The 16124-nt window shown below is 40.4% G+C and overlaps 1 protein-coding gene and 1 long non-coding RNA gene across 2 annotated transcripts in view; one reads left to right on the top strand and one right to left on the bottom strand.

The window, feature by feature from the left end:
- LOC133564197 (uncharacterized) overlaps positions 1-16124 on the top strand; it is a 285115-nt gene that overhangs the window by 65958 nt on the left and 203033 nt on the right. The window lies entirely within an intron of this gene.
- The window catches only part of ptpn4a (protein tyrosine phosphatase non-receptor type 4a), a 179720-nt gene that overhangs the window by 39140 nt on the left and 124456 nt on the right, over positions 1-16124 (bottom strand). The window contains exons 12-15 of the mRNA XM_061918340.1: positions 14221-14393; positions 5948-6016; positions 5732-5866; positions 450-611 (exon numbers count right to left, since the gene is read on the bottom strand). Of these exons, the coding sequence (XP_061774324.1) occupies positions 450-611; positions 5732-5866; positions 5948-6016; positions 14221-14393 (539 nt within the window). The remainder of the gene's footprint in view (positions 1-449; positions 612-5731; positions 5867-5947; positions 6017-14220; positions 14394-16124) is intronic.

Here is a 16124-nt window from a genome sequence, read left to right as displayed (position 1 = left end):
GTAACTCTAATGTGCAACTTAAACCAATGACTAGAGCTGCACATATGAAGTAAAAAAAAAAAAAAAAAGGAAAAAAGTATGAATGCCTCACCTGGTGTTTAGTTCACCGCACCTCACTGCTTTTTAGTGTTCAAATATAACAGAAATCGGCCACTTCTTTTCCGTACAAACAAAGTTCAACCACTCCACCCTTCACTGCGAGCATGTTTTACGAGTGTGTGTTTTTTTTTTTTTTTTTTTTTTTTTTTAACAAGAGTTCATCTTTACAAAGGGTAAGGTTAGGGTGTGCCTGGCTGGGAGAGGCCACAGACAATGTCAGCTCGGCAAAGTCAGACAGGAAAGAGATGTTTTTAACACGGGGAAAAAAAGAAAAAAGTACTTTTAAAAAACAAAATCTGTTTTACAGTTCAAATGGAAAAGGTGGCGGCGGCGGCAGATACGACACTTACGGTGTGGAGTCCAAGCTGATACTGTTGGCTTGCGTGGAGGAGGCCGACTTGTGATTGGAGGAGAAGACGGGCAAGCTGGGCGACGTGTGGATCACGTGATCCACCAGGTGGCCGACAGACGAGGGGCGTAGCCGCGTGCCGTCTTGTGTAAACAGCGAGTTCCTAAGAAATACACACAGAGGGCTGGAGAATCAAACCTGAACTACATCTCTTCTCCGAGCCTTTAGTTGCATTCATGTTTTGTGCTGATGAACTGAAAATTCCTCCTTTGTCGTCAGCAAGATAACTTTTTTTTTTACGGATGCTTTAAGGTCAGGGGTCGGGAACTAGGGATGCACCCAAATGAAAATTTGTGGCCGAAGCCGAAACCAAATAAAATTTGAGCGCTTGGCCAAAGGCCGAATAAATGCAGTTTTTCACAACTTTTTTATATTGCATAAATAGCCTAGAATACATTTTTAGACATGTTTTTGAAATAAAGTACATTTTTATTCCATCCATCCATCCATTTTCTACCGCTTATTCCCTTTCGGGGTCGCGGGGGGTGCTGGCGCCTATCTCAGCTACAGTCGGGCGGAAGGCGGGGTACACCTTGGACAAGTCGCCACCGCATCGCAGTACATTTTTATTGAATATTGACATTTTTTAATATTCCGGTAGCTTTTGCGTTTTCAAAACAAAAAAAAAAACAGTTTTTCATTTATATTAGGCCTTCAAACAAAACATGCATTCCAAAAAAAAAAAAAAAAGTGCATTAAAGTGGATAAACCCACAACAAATGAATTATTGTCCTTTTGGCAAAAGTCTGCTTAGCCACAGTAGATATGCTAATAATGTAAACAGAAGGCTCAAGTAAATCTCAATTAAGTGTGTGCTTGTAACCTCATACACTTATACAGGTAGCCTACACAACAGGCTAATAATGTAAACAGAGGCCCCACTAAATCTCATTAAGTGTGTGCTTGTAACCTCTTACACTTATACAGGTAGCCTACACAACAGGCTAATAATGTAAACAGAGGCCCCACTAAATCTCAATAAGTGTGTGCTTGTAACCTCATACACTTATACAGGTACACAACATATCCCAGGCCAGAACAGATTTGTCAATAACAGTAATTCAGCTTCAGAATAAAAAGAAGGAAACTAACTATGTATAAAACAATTTAAATTTAACACTGCACGTTGGTTGATTGCGTCACCGCGTCAAATAATTGCGTCACACGCCACTATTCGGCCTTGTTTTTAACTCATTCCACCGAAGGCCGAATGTGGCTTTTTTTTGCCATATTCGGCCGAATATATTCGGTTACCGATTAATCGGTGCATCCCTATCGGGAACCTTTTTGGCTGAGAGAGCCAAAAAGCCAAATATTTTAAAATATATTTCCGTAAGAGCCATATAATTTTTTTTTTAACACTGAATACAACTAAATGCGTGCATTTTTAAGTAAGACCAACATTTCTAGAGTATAATAGGTCTCTTATTCTTTGTAATAACATTGTTATTCTGAAGCTAACTGTGGAGGGGGGGCGTGGCCTGCAGGCCTGCAGCGACAAGTGCATAGACGGCCCACCTGGGCCTTGTTATCTAATCACCTGTCGCTCTGTTATAAGCAGCAGCCTGGAGGACAGACTGGGTTGGGGCTGGAAATACTAATGCTGGAAAGCAACTGAGAGACTTATTGAAAAATAAAACAATGTTGTAACCCTAAAACAGGCTCTCATGTCGGTGCTTGGGGGTCTGAAGAACCCCCAGGAGGGCAAGCCCCACACTAACTAATAACAAATAAATAACTTCTTACCATTAACGCAACTTCTTGTTGGTAGAAAACGCATGGATGGATTAAAAATGCATGAGAATGTTTTATAATTTTTAACAATATTTTAAAAACTGTGACTACAAGTGGAATTATATTGTAGCATCCCAGAATAGTTAGTGCTGCAAGGGGTTCTGGGTATTTGTTCTATTGTGTTACGGCGCAGATGTTCTCCCGAAATGTGTTTGTCATTCTTGTTTGGTGTGGGTTCACAGCGTGGCGCATATCTGTAACAGTGTTAAAGTTGTTTACACGGCCACCCTCAGTCTGACCTGTATGGTTGTTGAGCAAGTATGCATGGCATTCACGTAAGTGTGTGTATAAGTCGCATATATTATGTGACTGGGCCGGCACGCTGTTTGTGTGGAGGAAAAGCGGATGTGACAACATATTGTAGACAACGCTAAAGGCAGTGCCTTGTAGGCATGCTCCCAATATTGTTGTCCGGGTGGAAATCTGGAGAAATTTGGAAGAATGGTTGGAAAATCGTGAGGGTTGACAAGTGTGAGTATTAGCGGCGAATGCAGTGTTACAGCGGCTCTGCTGCTGTATAGTACCGGCGGGCCAGCTCTAATGTTACTTTTTTTATTGCCTCAAGGGCCAAATGAAATTGAATGGCGGGCCAAATTTGGCACCGCCTGTTCTAGAACAGGGGTGCCCACACTTTTTCTGCAGGCGAGCTACTTTTCAATTGACCAACTCGAGGGGATCTACCTCATTTATATTTATTTATATATGAAAGAGACATTTTTGTAAACAAGTTAAATGTGTTTAATGATAATACAAGCGTGTGTAACACATATAGATGTCTTTCTTTCACGAAGACAAGAATATAAGTTGGTGTATTACCTGATTCTGATGACTTGCATTGATTGGAATCAGACAGTAATGATGATAACGCCCACATTTTCAAATGGAGGAGAAAAAAAGTTGTCCTTTCTGTACAATACCACATTAAAGTGGTTGGTTTTTGGCATCCAATTCATCCATACACTTTACAAGAAAAACATTGGCTGCAAATTCCGTAGCATGCTGATTGACATTCACGGCACCCGAGGGTCTTGTGAGATGACGCTGGCTGCTGCCAGTTCATTATTATGAAAAAATGACAGAGAGGAAGGCGAGAAACACTTTTTATTTCAACAGACTTTGGCGCCGTCCCTTCCGTCAAAACTCTAAAGGCCGACTGCACATTTCCTATCTTCACAATAAAAGCCCTGCTTCATGCTGCCTACGCTAACAAAATAAGAGTCTCGGAAAGCTGGCGTGCACAAGTGATGTGCACGCCAGCTTTCTGAGGGATCGCTTGTGCACGCCAGTTTTCCGAGACTCTGTATTTAGTTAGCGCAGGCAGCATGAATCAGGGCTTTTATTGTGAAAATAGGAAATGTGCAGTCGGCCTTTAGAGTTTTGACGGAAGGTACGGCGCGAGAGTCTGTTGAAATAAAAAGTGTTTCTCGCCTTCCTCTCGGTCATATTTTCATAATAATGATCTTGCAGCAGCCAGCGTCATCTCACAAGACCCTCCGGTACCGTGAATGTCATTTAAGTGACGTCTTGGTGAAGATTGATGATCACTCATTTTTAGGTCTATTTTTTTTAAAAGCCTGGCTGGAGATCGACTGACACACCCCCCGCGGTCGACTGGTAGCTCGCGATCGACGTAATGGGCACCCCTGTTCTAGAAGGTCAACGGGCTCATAGTGATATTAGTAGTAGTTGTGACTGGGAAGTGTTTTTTTTATAATTTGGGGAGAGTATGACGTCCTGCTAAACACGTTTGCTCATCTCGACGCCGGACCACTGACTGTATGCACTGCTGATTGGCTTTGTATGCAACCAATCAGATGGTTGTGTGGGCGGGACAATGCTGGGTGATCACTGCTCAGACAAGAGGCAGAAAGCAGAGCAAACCCGTTTGATACACCCGCGTACCGAACCGAAACCCCCGTACCGAAACAGTTCAATACAAATACATGTAAATAATAAATGGGTTGTACTTGTATAGCGCTTTTCTACCTTCAAGGTACTCAAAGCGCTTTGACACTACTTCCACATTCACCCATACACACACACACATTCACACACTGATGACGGGAGCTGCCATGCAAGGCGCCAACCAGCACCCATCAGGAGCAAGGGTGAAGTGTCTTGCTCAAGGACACAACGGACGTGACTAGGTTGGTAGAAGGTGGGGATTGAACCAGGAACCCTCAGGTTGCTGGCACGGCCACTCTCCTAACCGCGCCACACCGTCCCCAGCGTTACACCCCTAATCATTACTCATATGTACTGTTGCGTTTGAAACTAATATATTGTTGATAATAGAGGTGATTATTGTAATTATTTATTATCAATAGTGCTATTTCTATTTGTATTGCTCCATTTGAAGTATAATGTTGATAGTAATTTCTGTGTTACTAATATTTATATATAGTCTGCGGGCTATAGAGCGTTTTCATTTCGGGTTCCAGTACTCTGGAATGCCCTCCCGTTAACAGTTCGAGATGCCACCTCAGTAGAAGCATTTAAGTCCCACCTTAAAACTCATTTGTATACTCTAGCCTTTAAATAGACTCCCTTTTTCGACCAGTTGATCTGCCGTTTCTTTTCTTTTTCTCCTATGTCCCACTCTCCCTTGTGGAGGGGGTCCGGTCCGATCCGGTGGCCATGTACTGCTCGCCTGTGTATCGGCTGGGGACATCTCTGCGCTGCTGATCCGCCTCCGCTTGGGATGGTTTCCTGCTGGCTCCGCTGTGAACGGGACTCTCGCTGCTGTGTCGGATCCGCTTTGGACTGGACTCTCGCGACTGTGTTGGATCCATTATGGATTGAACTTTCACAGTATCATGTTAGACCCGCTCGACATCCATTGCTTTCCTCCTCTCCAAGGTTCTCATAGTCATCATCATCACCGACGTCCCACTGGGTGTGAGTTTTCCTTGCCCTTATGTGGGCCTACCGAGGATGTCGTAGTGGTTTGTGCAGCCCTTTGAGACACTAGTGATTTAGGGCTATATGAGTAAACCTGGATTGATTGATTGATTGATTTCACTAGCTGCTTCTTTGCTATCACTTTTCCTATCACATTTCCTTTTTTTCCTCTTTTTATCCCCACCTGCTTCGGCCCGGCTACACCAAATAATACAAATTCATTTAATAAAGTCAAATACAAATAAGGCAACAAAAGAAGTACCCCACATTTCTCTTTTGCAGTAATTCTGTACAGCCGACATGGGCATCGACGTCAATTATATGATTTGCCTGAGAAGCTGGACAGGACAAAAAACTTTAACATGAAATAAAAACGTACAAACAGTACTCAAGAACCAAATTAAGTCCGTAAATTGAGGTTTCCACTGTATCCATTTTAAAACATACACAAATGCCTTTAAATTGAACAGATGGATAAAAATATGGGTGTTAAATGATCTTGTATGAACAATCAAATCTTCAACTTACTGATTGGGTGTCCCAGGTGGCGAGCGGGTCGGCAGGCTCTGAGTCTCCAGTCTTTCATCTGACAGGCTGTTCCGGCTCACCGTCTCCCAGTCCATTCCACCCAACAGCTTCCTGGCCAAAGGCTTGCTCGGAGATCTGCACACAGCCAAAGCATTGAGCTGCAAAAGCACCACCAATTTCCTCAAGTTTAAAATCTAAGAGAGACGTGATGCTTACCTGGCAAAGACCCTGTCCTTGATGCCTTTCTCCTTTCCATACTGGACTGACTGCACCTCCGTCCTCCCACTACGGAGAGAACGTTGGTAGTCAACGTCTTGTCATGAAAACCAAAACAAGGCCTGACGTAATATTGCCTCGTTTATCATATTATTACTATTTGACTCTTCGTCAAAAGGACACAAAATCAATGCACCAGGGGTGTCCAAAGTACGGCCCTGGGGTCATTTGCTGTCCACATCTCAGGTTTTGTTGCCCCTCATGATATTGTCCGAAAAAAAAAAACAGTAAGAAAATGCAAAAGCAAATTATATAATGAGAAAAATCTGAAATTTTGGTTCTAAAAACTCCACCAAGAGCTGCTTACTAAAAAACTCAAAGCATGCGGGGGCCACTTTTATATTTATATATATTTAATATATATTTAGAGACAACATTTAGTGTCATGTTTATGTTGTAAGTGAAAAGTGCATTATTTCTTGTTATTACTATCAAAATTTCAGCTTTTTTCCCAATTACATCATGTCTTTTTGCTCATTTTTCTTCCATTTTTACAAAAAATGTCCGGTAATGGCTTTTTTGCCGATATCCCGATATTGTCCAACTCTTTATTACCGATACCGATATATACAGTCTTGGAATTCTGGTGGTAAATGGGCGCAATTACACCAAAACAAAACGGCAAAAATGAGATAAATTTGGTTTTCATGAAAAAAAAAAAGAAAAAAGCATATTTATTTATTTAGCCTTTATTTAACCAGGTAAAATCCCTTTGAGATCAAAGATCTATTTTTCAAGGGAGACCTTGGCTTTTTTTGCCGGTATCCCGATATTGTCCAACTCTTTATTACTGATACAGATATCAACCGATACCGATATATACAGTCTTGGAATTCTGGTGGTAAATGGGCGCAATTACACCAAAACCAAACGGCAAAAATGAGATCTATTTGGTTTTCATGAAAAAAAGGATATTTATTTATTTAGCCTTTATTTAACCAGGTAAAATCCCATTGAGATCAAAGATCTCTTTTCAAAGGGAGACCTGGCCAAGAGGGCAGCAGCAAAGTTACATTTAAAACTACAGATGTCCGATAATGGCTTTTTTTGCCGATATCCCGATATTGTCCAACTCTTTATTACCGATATTGACATCAACCGATACCGATATATAGTCTTGGAATTCTGGTGGTAAATGGGCGCAATTACACCAAAACAAAACGGCAAACATGAGATCTATTTGGTTTTCATGAAAAAAAGGATATTTATTTATTTAGCCTTTATTTAACCAGGTAAAATCCCATTGAGATCAAAGATCTCTTTTCCAAGGGAGACCTGGCCAAGAGGGCAGCAGCAAAGTTACATTTAAAACTACAGATGTCCGATAATGGCTTTTTTTGCCGATATCCCGATATTGTCCAACTCTTTATTATCGATACTGATATCAACCGATACCGATATATACAGTCTTGGATTTAACATATTATGCCTAATTTAGTTGTACTGCCCGCTGGATGCATCAAACAATGCAACAAGGTTTTCCAAAATAAATCAACTCAATTTACAGAAAAAAATGCCAATTTTTTTTTATTATATTTACTAATAAAGTCACAAAGTGCATTTTTTTTTTTTTTTACATGCCTCAAAACAGCAGCTTGGAATTTGGGACATGCTCTCCTTGACAGAGCATGAGGAGGTTGAAATGGGCGGGGTTGAGGTGCGGGTAAGGGGTAGCGGGGGTGTATATTGTAGCGTCCCGGAAGAGGTAGTGCTGCAAGGGGTTCTGGCTATTTGTTCTGTCGTGTTTATCTTGTGCTATGGTGCGGATGTTCTCCCAAAATGTGTTTGTCGTTATTGTTTGGTGTGGGTTCACAGTGTGGCGCATATTTGTAACGGTGTTAAAGTTGTTTATACGGCCACCCTCAGTGTGACCTGTATGGCTGTTGACCAAGTATGCCGTGCTCTTTACTTCTCCCTACGTCCAAAAACACAGCTGCATTTAAAAAATTCATACATTTTACATTTTGAAACAGATACTGATGATTTTGAAACCGATACAGATAATTTCCGATATTACATTTGAAAGCATTTATCGGCTGATATTATCGGACATCCCTAATTTTTGTTGTTGTTTTTTTCCCCCGACAATATTCTGCGAGTCAACAAAACTCGATCTGCGGGCCGCAAAAGGCCCCAGGGCCGCACTTTGTAATAACTAATGAAAGTATATTTTTTTTATCCGTGTCTATAAATATACACAGTACAGCCCAAAAGTTTGGACACAACTTCTCCTCATTCGACGTGTTTTCTTTATTTCCATGACTATTTACAATGTAGTTTGTCACTGAAGGCATCACAACTATGTAACAAAAAAGCTGAAAAAACTCAAAACATGTTTTGTATTCTAGTTTCTTCAAAATAGCCACCCTTTGCTCTGATTACCTTTTCGCACACCCTTAGCATTCTCTCGATGAGCTTCATTAGTTCCTGTTTTGTTTTTTTACTCCCTTGTTTTGTCACCATGGCGACCAATTAGTTTTCACCTATCCTCATGAGACTCACACACCTGTTGATAATCATGGCATATCTATTTAAACCGGGTTTTTCAGTTGGTCGTTCTGGCGTCATTGATTGTTTCATGCTCGGTTCGCTCTGTTTCATGCAATTTTCATAGTTCATGCTGCTCTGCTCTCGTCACCGTAAGTGTTTTTGTTTTAAGTCCATAGTTCTGCCTTAGTGTTAGTTTTGTTCCCTGCGTTAAGTTTTGTGTCTCCGCCTTGTGCGCGCCTTTTTTTTGCACCTTTATAGTATAATTAAAACATGTATTTACGTCCCGTCACCTTCTTTCGCATCCCAGGAAAACTGCACCAAAGTCCACGTTTTGACAATAAGTAAGAACTTTACACTACTTTATATTAGAAATGGCAACTGCAGAGGTTGAATGTCCCGTAACAAGAAGATAGAGAAAAAGAAGAAGCTTATCGACTTTTGCACACTCTTGGCATTCTCTGGATGAGCTTCAAGAGGTAGTCACCTGAAATGGTTTTCACTTCACAGGTGTGCTTGAAGCTCATCATGAGAATGCCAAGAGCGTGCAAAGCAGTAATTGGAGCAAAGGGTGGCTATTTTGAAGACGCTAGAACATTGGTTCTCAACCTTTTTTCAGAGATATACCCCATGTGAACATTTTTTTAATTCAAGTACCCCCTAATCAGAGCAAAGCATTTTTAGTAAAAAAAAAAAAAAAAAGAGATAAAGAGGTCAAATAAAGCATTATGTCATAAGTTTTTGATTTATTAAATTGTATAACAGTGCAAAATATTGCTCATTTGTAGTTTTCTTTCTTGGACTATTTGGAAAAAAATATATAAAAATAACTAGAGACTTGTTGAAAAATAAACAAGTGATTCAATTATAAAAATAAAGATTTCTACACATAGAAGTAATCATTACATTAAAGTTCTCTTTTTGGGGATTGTAATAGAGATCCATCTGGATTCATGAACTTAATTCTAAACATTTTTCACGAAAAAAATAAATCCTTAACATCAATATTTATGGAACATGTCCACAAAAAAATCCGTCAACACTAAATAGAGCATTGTTGAATTTCTTTTCACAGTTTATATTTTGTATTATTTAATAAATATATTTTTAAAGGACTTTTTAATTGTTGCGATTTTTAGAATATTTTCAAAAAAATCTCACGTACCCCTTGGCATACCTTCAATTACCCCCAGGGGTGCGCGTACCCCCATTTGAGAACCACTGCACTAGAATATAAAACATGTTTCAGTTATTTCACCTTTTGTGTTCATTCATAGTTTTGATGCCTTTAGTGACAATCTAAAATGTAAATAGTCATGAAAATAAAGAAAACACATTGAATAAGAAGGTGTGTCCAAACAGTTTTTTTTTTTTTTTACCAAATAAATATATCAAAACGCCCCCCCCCAAAAGTGGAAAAAGTTTGGACACCCCTGCCATACACAATAATGTTGTGAAACACTGGAAATAATCTTTTAAAAAGGTTAATCTCCAGTTTAGTCTGAGATAGGTGCCAGGGCCCCCAAAAAGGGGAATAAGCGGTAGAAAATGGATGGATGGATAGTGTTTGATAAATTAGGAGAAACATCAGAAGTATAAGACTGCAATTTTGAAAATATACACCTTAGGAAACTATCTTTTTGGCTGAACTACGGCATAGCTCGGTTGGTAGAGCGGCCGTGCCAGCAACTTGAGGGTTGCAGGTTCGATTCCCGCTTCCGCCATACTAGTCACTGCCGTTGTGTCCTTGGGCAAGACACTTTACCCACCTGCTCCCAGTGCCACCCACACTGGTTTAAATGTAACTTAGATATTGGGTTTCACTATGTAAAGCGCTTTGAGTCACTAGAGAAAAGCGCTATATAAATATAATTCACTTCACTTAAGAACATGTGTTCATTCATAGTTTTGATGCCGTCAGTGACAATCTAAAATGTAAATAGTCATGAAAATAAAGAAAACACATTGAAAAAGAAGGTGTGTCCGAACTGTTTTTTCTACCAAATAAATATATCAAAACGCCCCCCCCCCCAAAAAAAGTGGAAAAAGTTTGGACACCCCTGCCATACACAATAATGTTGTGAAACACTGGAAATAATCTTTTAAAAAGGTTAATCTCCTGTTTAGTCGGAGATAGGCGCCAGCGACCCCAAAAAGGGGAATAAGCGGTAGAAAATGGATGGACGGATAGTGTTTGATAAATTAGGAGAAACATCAGAAGTCTAAGACTGCAATTTTGAAAATATACACCCTAGGAAACTATCTTTTTGGCTGAACTACGGCATAGCTCGGTTGGTAGAGCGGCCGTGCCAGCAACTTGAGGGTTGCAGGTTCGATTCCCGCTTCCGCCATCCTAGTCACTGCCGTTGTGTCCTTGGGCAAGACACTTGACCCACCTGCTCCCAGTGCCACCCACACCGGTTTAAATGTAACTTAGATATTGGGTTTCACTATGTAAAGCGCTTTGAGTCACTAGAGAAAAGCGCTATATAAATATAATTCACTTCACTTAAGAACATGTGTTCATTCATAGTTTTGATGCCTTCAGTGACAATCTAAAATGTAAATAGTCATGAAAACACATTGAATAAGAAGGTGTGCCCAAACTGTTTTTTCTACCAAATAAATATATCAAAACGCCCCCCCCCCCAAAAAAAAAGTGGAAAAAGTTTGGACACCCCTGCCATACACAATAATGTTGTGATACACTGGAAATAATCTTTTAAAAAGGTTAATCTCCTGTTTGGTCTGAGATAGGCGCCAGCGACCCCAAAAAGGGGAATAAGCGGTAGAAAATGGATGGACGGATAGTGTTTGATAAATTAGGAGAAACATCAGAAGTCTAAGACTGCAATTTTGAAAATATACACCTTAGGAAACTATCTTTTTGGCTGAACTACGGCATAGCTCGGTTGGTAGAGCGGCCGTGCCAGCAACTTGAGGGTTGCAGGTTCGATTCCCGCTTCCGCCATACTAGTCACTGCCGTTGTGTCCTTGGGCAAGACACTTTACCCACCTGCTCCCAGTGCCACCCACACTGGTTTAAATGTAACTTAGATATTGGGTTTCACTATGTAAAGCGCTTTGAGTCACTAGAGAAAAGCGCTATATAAATATAATTCACTTCACTTAAGAACATGTGTTCATTCATAGTTTTGATGCCTTTAGTGACAATCTAAAATGTAAATAGTCATGAAAATAAAGAAAACACATTGAATAAGAAGGTGTGTCCAAACTGTTTTTTTTTACCAAATAAATATATCAAAACGCCCCCCCCCCATAAAGTGGAAAAAGTTTGGACACCCCTGCCATACACAATAATGTTGTGAAACACCGGAAATAATCTTTTAAAAAGGTTAATCTCCTGTTTAGTCTGAGATAGGCGCCAGCGCCCCCCCCCGCGACCCCAAAAAGGGGAATAAGCGGTAGAAAATGGATGGATGGATAGTGTTAGATAAATTAGGAAAAACATCAGAAGTATAAGACTGCAATTTTGAAAATATACACCTTAGGAAACTATCTTTTTGGCTGAACTACGGCATAGCTCGGTTGGTAGAGCGGCCGTGCCAGCAACTTGAGGGTTGCAGGTTCGATTCCCGCTTCCGCCATACTAGTCACTGCCGTTGTGTCCTTGGGCAAGACACTTTACCCACCTGCTCCCAGTGCCACCCACACTGGTTTAAATGTAACTTAAGATATTGGGTTTCACTATGTAAAGCGCTTTGAGTCACTAGAGAAAAGCGCTATATAAATATAATTCACTTCACTTAAGAACATGTGTTCATTCATAGTTTTGATGCCTTTAGTGACAATCTAAAATGTAAATAGTCATGAAAATAAAGAAAACACATTGAATAAGAAGGTGTGTCCAAACTGTTTTTTTTTACCAAATAAATATATCAAAACGCCCCCCCCCCCAAAGTGGAAAAAGTTTGGACACCCCTGCCATACACAATAATGTTGTGAAACACTGGAAATAATCTTTTAAAAAGGTTAATCTCCAGTTTAGTCTGAGATAGGCGCCAGGGCCCCCAAAAAGGGGAATAAGCGGTAGAAAATGGATGGACGGATAGTGTTTGATAAATTAGGAAAAACATCAGAAGTATAAGACTGCAATTTTGAAAATATACACCTTACGAAACTATCTTTTTGGCTGAACTACGGCATAGCTCGGTTGGTAGAGCGGCCGTGCCAGCAATTTGAGGGTTGCAGGTTCGATTCCCGCTTCCGCCATACTAGTCACTGCCGTTGTGTCCTTGGGCAAGACACTTTACCCACCTGCTCCCTGTGCCACCCACACTGGTTTAAATGTAACTTAAGATATTGGGTTTCACTATGTAAAGCGCTTTGAGTCACTAGAGAAAAGCGCTATATAAATATAATTCACTTCACTTAAGAACATGTGTTCATTCATAGTTTTGATGCCTTCAGTGACAATCTAAAATGTAAATAGTCATGAAAATAAAGAAAACACATTGAATAAGAAGGTGTGTCCAAACTGTTTTTTGTTTTTTTACCAAATAAATATATCAAAACGCCCCCCCCCCCAAAAGTGGAAAAAGTTTGGACACCCCTGCCATACACAATAATGTTGTGAAACACTGGAAATAATCTTTTAAAAAGGTTAATCTCCAGTTTAGTCTGAGATAGGCGCCAGGGCCCCCAAAAAGGGGAATAAGCGGTAGAAAATGGATGGATGGATAGTGTTTGATAAATTAGGAGAAACATCAGAAGTATAAGACTGCAATTTTGAAAATATACACCTTAGGAAAATATATTTTTGGCTGAACTACGGCATAGCTCGGTTGGTAGAGCGGCCGTGCCAGCAACTTGAGGGTTGCAGGTTCGATTCCCGCTTCCGCCATACTAGTCACTGCCGTTGTGTCCTTGGGCAAGACACTTTACCCACCTGCTCCCAGTGCCACCCACACTGGTTTAAATGTAACTTAAGATATTGGGTTTCACTATGTAAAGCGCTTTGAGTCACTAGAGAAAAGCGCTATATAAATATAATTCACTTCACTTAAGAACATGTGTTCATTCATAGTTTTGATGCCTTCAGTGACAATCTAAAATGTAAATAGTCATGAAAACACATTGAATAAGAAGGTGTGTCCAAACTGTTTTTTTTACCAAATAAATATATCAAAATGCCCCCCCCCCCAAAGTGGAAAAAGTTTGGACACCCCTGCCATACACAAGAATGTTGTAAAACACTGGAAATAATCTTTTAAAAAGGTTAATCTCCTGTTTAGTCTGAGATAGGCGCCAGCGCCCCCCCGCGACCCCAAAAAGGGGAATAAGCGGTAGAAAATGGATGGAGGGATAGTGTTTGATAAATTAGGAGAAACATCAGAAGTATAAGACTGCAATTTTGAAAATATACACCTTAGGAAAATATATTTTTGGCTGAACTACGGCATAGCTCGGTTGGTAGAGCGGCCGTGCCAGCAACTTGAGGGTTGCAGGTTCGATTCCCGCTTCCGCCATACTAGTCACTGCCGTTGTGTCCTTGGGCAAGACACTTTACCCACCTGCTCCCAGTGCCACCCACACTGGTTTAAATGTAACTTAGATATTGGGTTTCACTATGTAAAGCGCTTTGAGTCACTAGAGAAAAGCGCTATATAAATATAATTCACTTCACTTCACAAACACTTCAACGGTGAAGTTGTGGTTGAAGGCTGCCTGTAAACGCTGGTTCGATGTCTCCCGCTGGCTCCTACCAGTATCTAAACTTGGAACCCAGGGTGAAATAATGCGAGAAGAAGTTTTTCTGAGGTGGGATGGGTCGTTCCAGCCTGAAGAAGGTATGGTGTTCCACGCAGGCCTTCCACAGGTTCTTACAGGCTCGGTAGTTCACCATGTTGAAACCGAGCAGCGTCTCCCGCGTCTCACTCTGAGGAAGGAAACCAGGAAAAAAAACAATTACTGAGGATGTCTGTGGAATGAAGGACCAGGGGCCTGTGTAGTTTTCTGACCAGTGTTGAGCAGATACTAATATTTTTTAAATGTATTTCGATACTTTGATACTTTTTTTAAATAGAGGGGACCAAAAAAAAATTGCATTAACTGCTTTATTTCAACAAAAAAATCTTACGGTCAGTTAAGTATACATTTCTTATTGCAAGTTTGTCCTTAAAGGGGAACATTATCACATATATACGTGTACACCAGGGGTCGGGAACCTTTTTGGCTGAAAGAGCCATGAAAGCCAAATATTTCAAAATGTATTTCCGTGAGAGCCATATCATATTTTTTAACACGGAATACAACTAAATGCGTGCATTTTTAAGTAAGACCAACATTTTTAGAGTATAATAAGTCTCTTATTCTTTTTAATAACATTGTTATTCTGAAGCTAACCAATAATAAATAAAATGTCATGTCTGTTGATCATGTTTTTGTTTGGCCATGTGCTGTTTGTCCTTTGGACTCTTTAAGTTCCTGTTTTTTTCCACTCCCTTGTCTGGTTTCCTTGGTTACTCATTTTGTCCACCTGTCTCTGGTGGACAAAATGCCCGCTCACCTGCTTCCCGAGCACTAATCAGAGGCAGTATTTAAGCTCGTCTTTGCCAGTCAGTCGCCCTGTGCTGACTTGTTTCATGCCTTGCCATAGTTTCGTGCTTCATGCCAAGTAAGTTTTGTTTGATTTATGTTCTTATTCTGTTTATGCGTTAGCTTTTTTCTTTAGCCCAAGTTGTGCCTCCGCTGTGAGCGATTTTTGTTTGTATATTTTTTCAGTTAAAATTAAATCATGTTTTTACCTAAATGCCATGTCCCGAGTAGTCCGTCTGCCTTCCTGGGAGAACGACCCCCCCATCGTGACATAAAATACTTCTTACCATTAATGCGACTTCTTGAACAGGTGCGGTAGAAAACGGATGGATGGATATAAATGCATGAGAATGTTTTATATTTTGCAGGTTATTTTTAGCACTGTGATTACCAGCGAAATTATTCATAATTGTCGCGTTAAGCAATGTCAGCTAAGATTTATCTGAGAGCCAGATGCAGTCATCAAAAGAGCCACATCTGGCTCTAGAGCCATAGGTTCCCTACCCCTGGTGTACACAAATTTATGGACGCACACACACATTTAAATATACACATCTCTATCTCTAACACATTAACAGAATGTTTATATGTTTTATGAGCTTTTCAAAAATAAACTGAATGTTCATATTTATAAACGGCTTTAAAGAAGCACTGTAAGAATGTTATAGTGAATTTTTGATGATGCCTCTTGAAAGAATCGGATCCGAAAATCGTTTTCAACCAGAAATGGAACAGGAATCGTAGAAACTCAATGCCCTAGGAGTGCACAAAAAATGGATTCACATCCGAATCCTGATTCTTGTTCATCCCAAATCGAAATCGATTCATAATTTTCCAAAAATTACTAAAAAAAAATACATTCACACTTACATTCACACACTAGGGCCAATTTAGTGTTGCCAATCAACCTATCCCCAGGTGCATGTCTTTGGAGGTGGGAGGAAGCCGGAGTACCCGGAGGGAACCCACGCATTCACGGGGAGAACATGCAAACTCCACACAGAAAAATCCCGAGCCTGGATTTGAACCCAGGACTGCCAGACCTATCTGTGTTGGCCCTGCAATGAGGTGG

This window comes from Nerophis ophidion, linkage group LG13 (assembly GCF_033978795.1).
Source record: "Nerophis ophidion isolate RoL-2023_Sa linkage group LG13, RoL_Noph_v1.0, whole genome shotgun sequence".
In the NCBI taxonomy this organism is placed as follows: Eukaryota; Metazoa; Chordata; class Actinopteri; order Syngnathiformes; family Syngnathidae; genus Nerophis; species Nerophis ophidion.
Note: the sequence above shows the minus strand (reverse complement) of the source record. Positions and strands in the feature narration are given on the sequence as shown.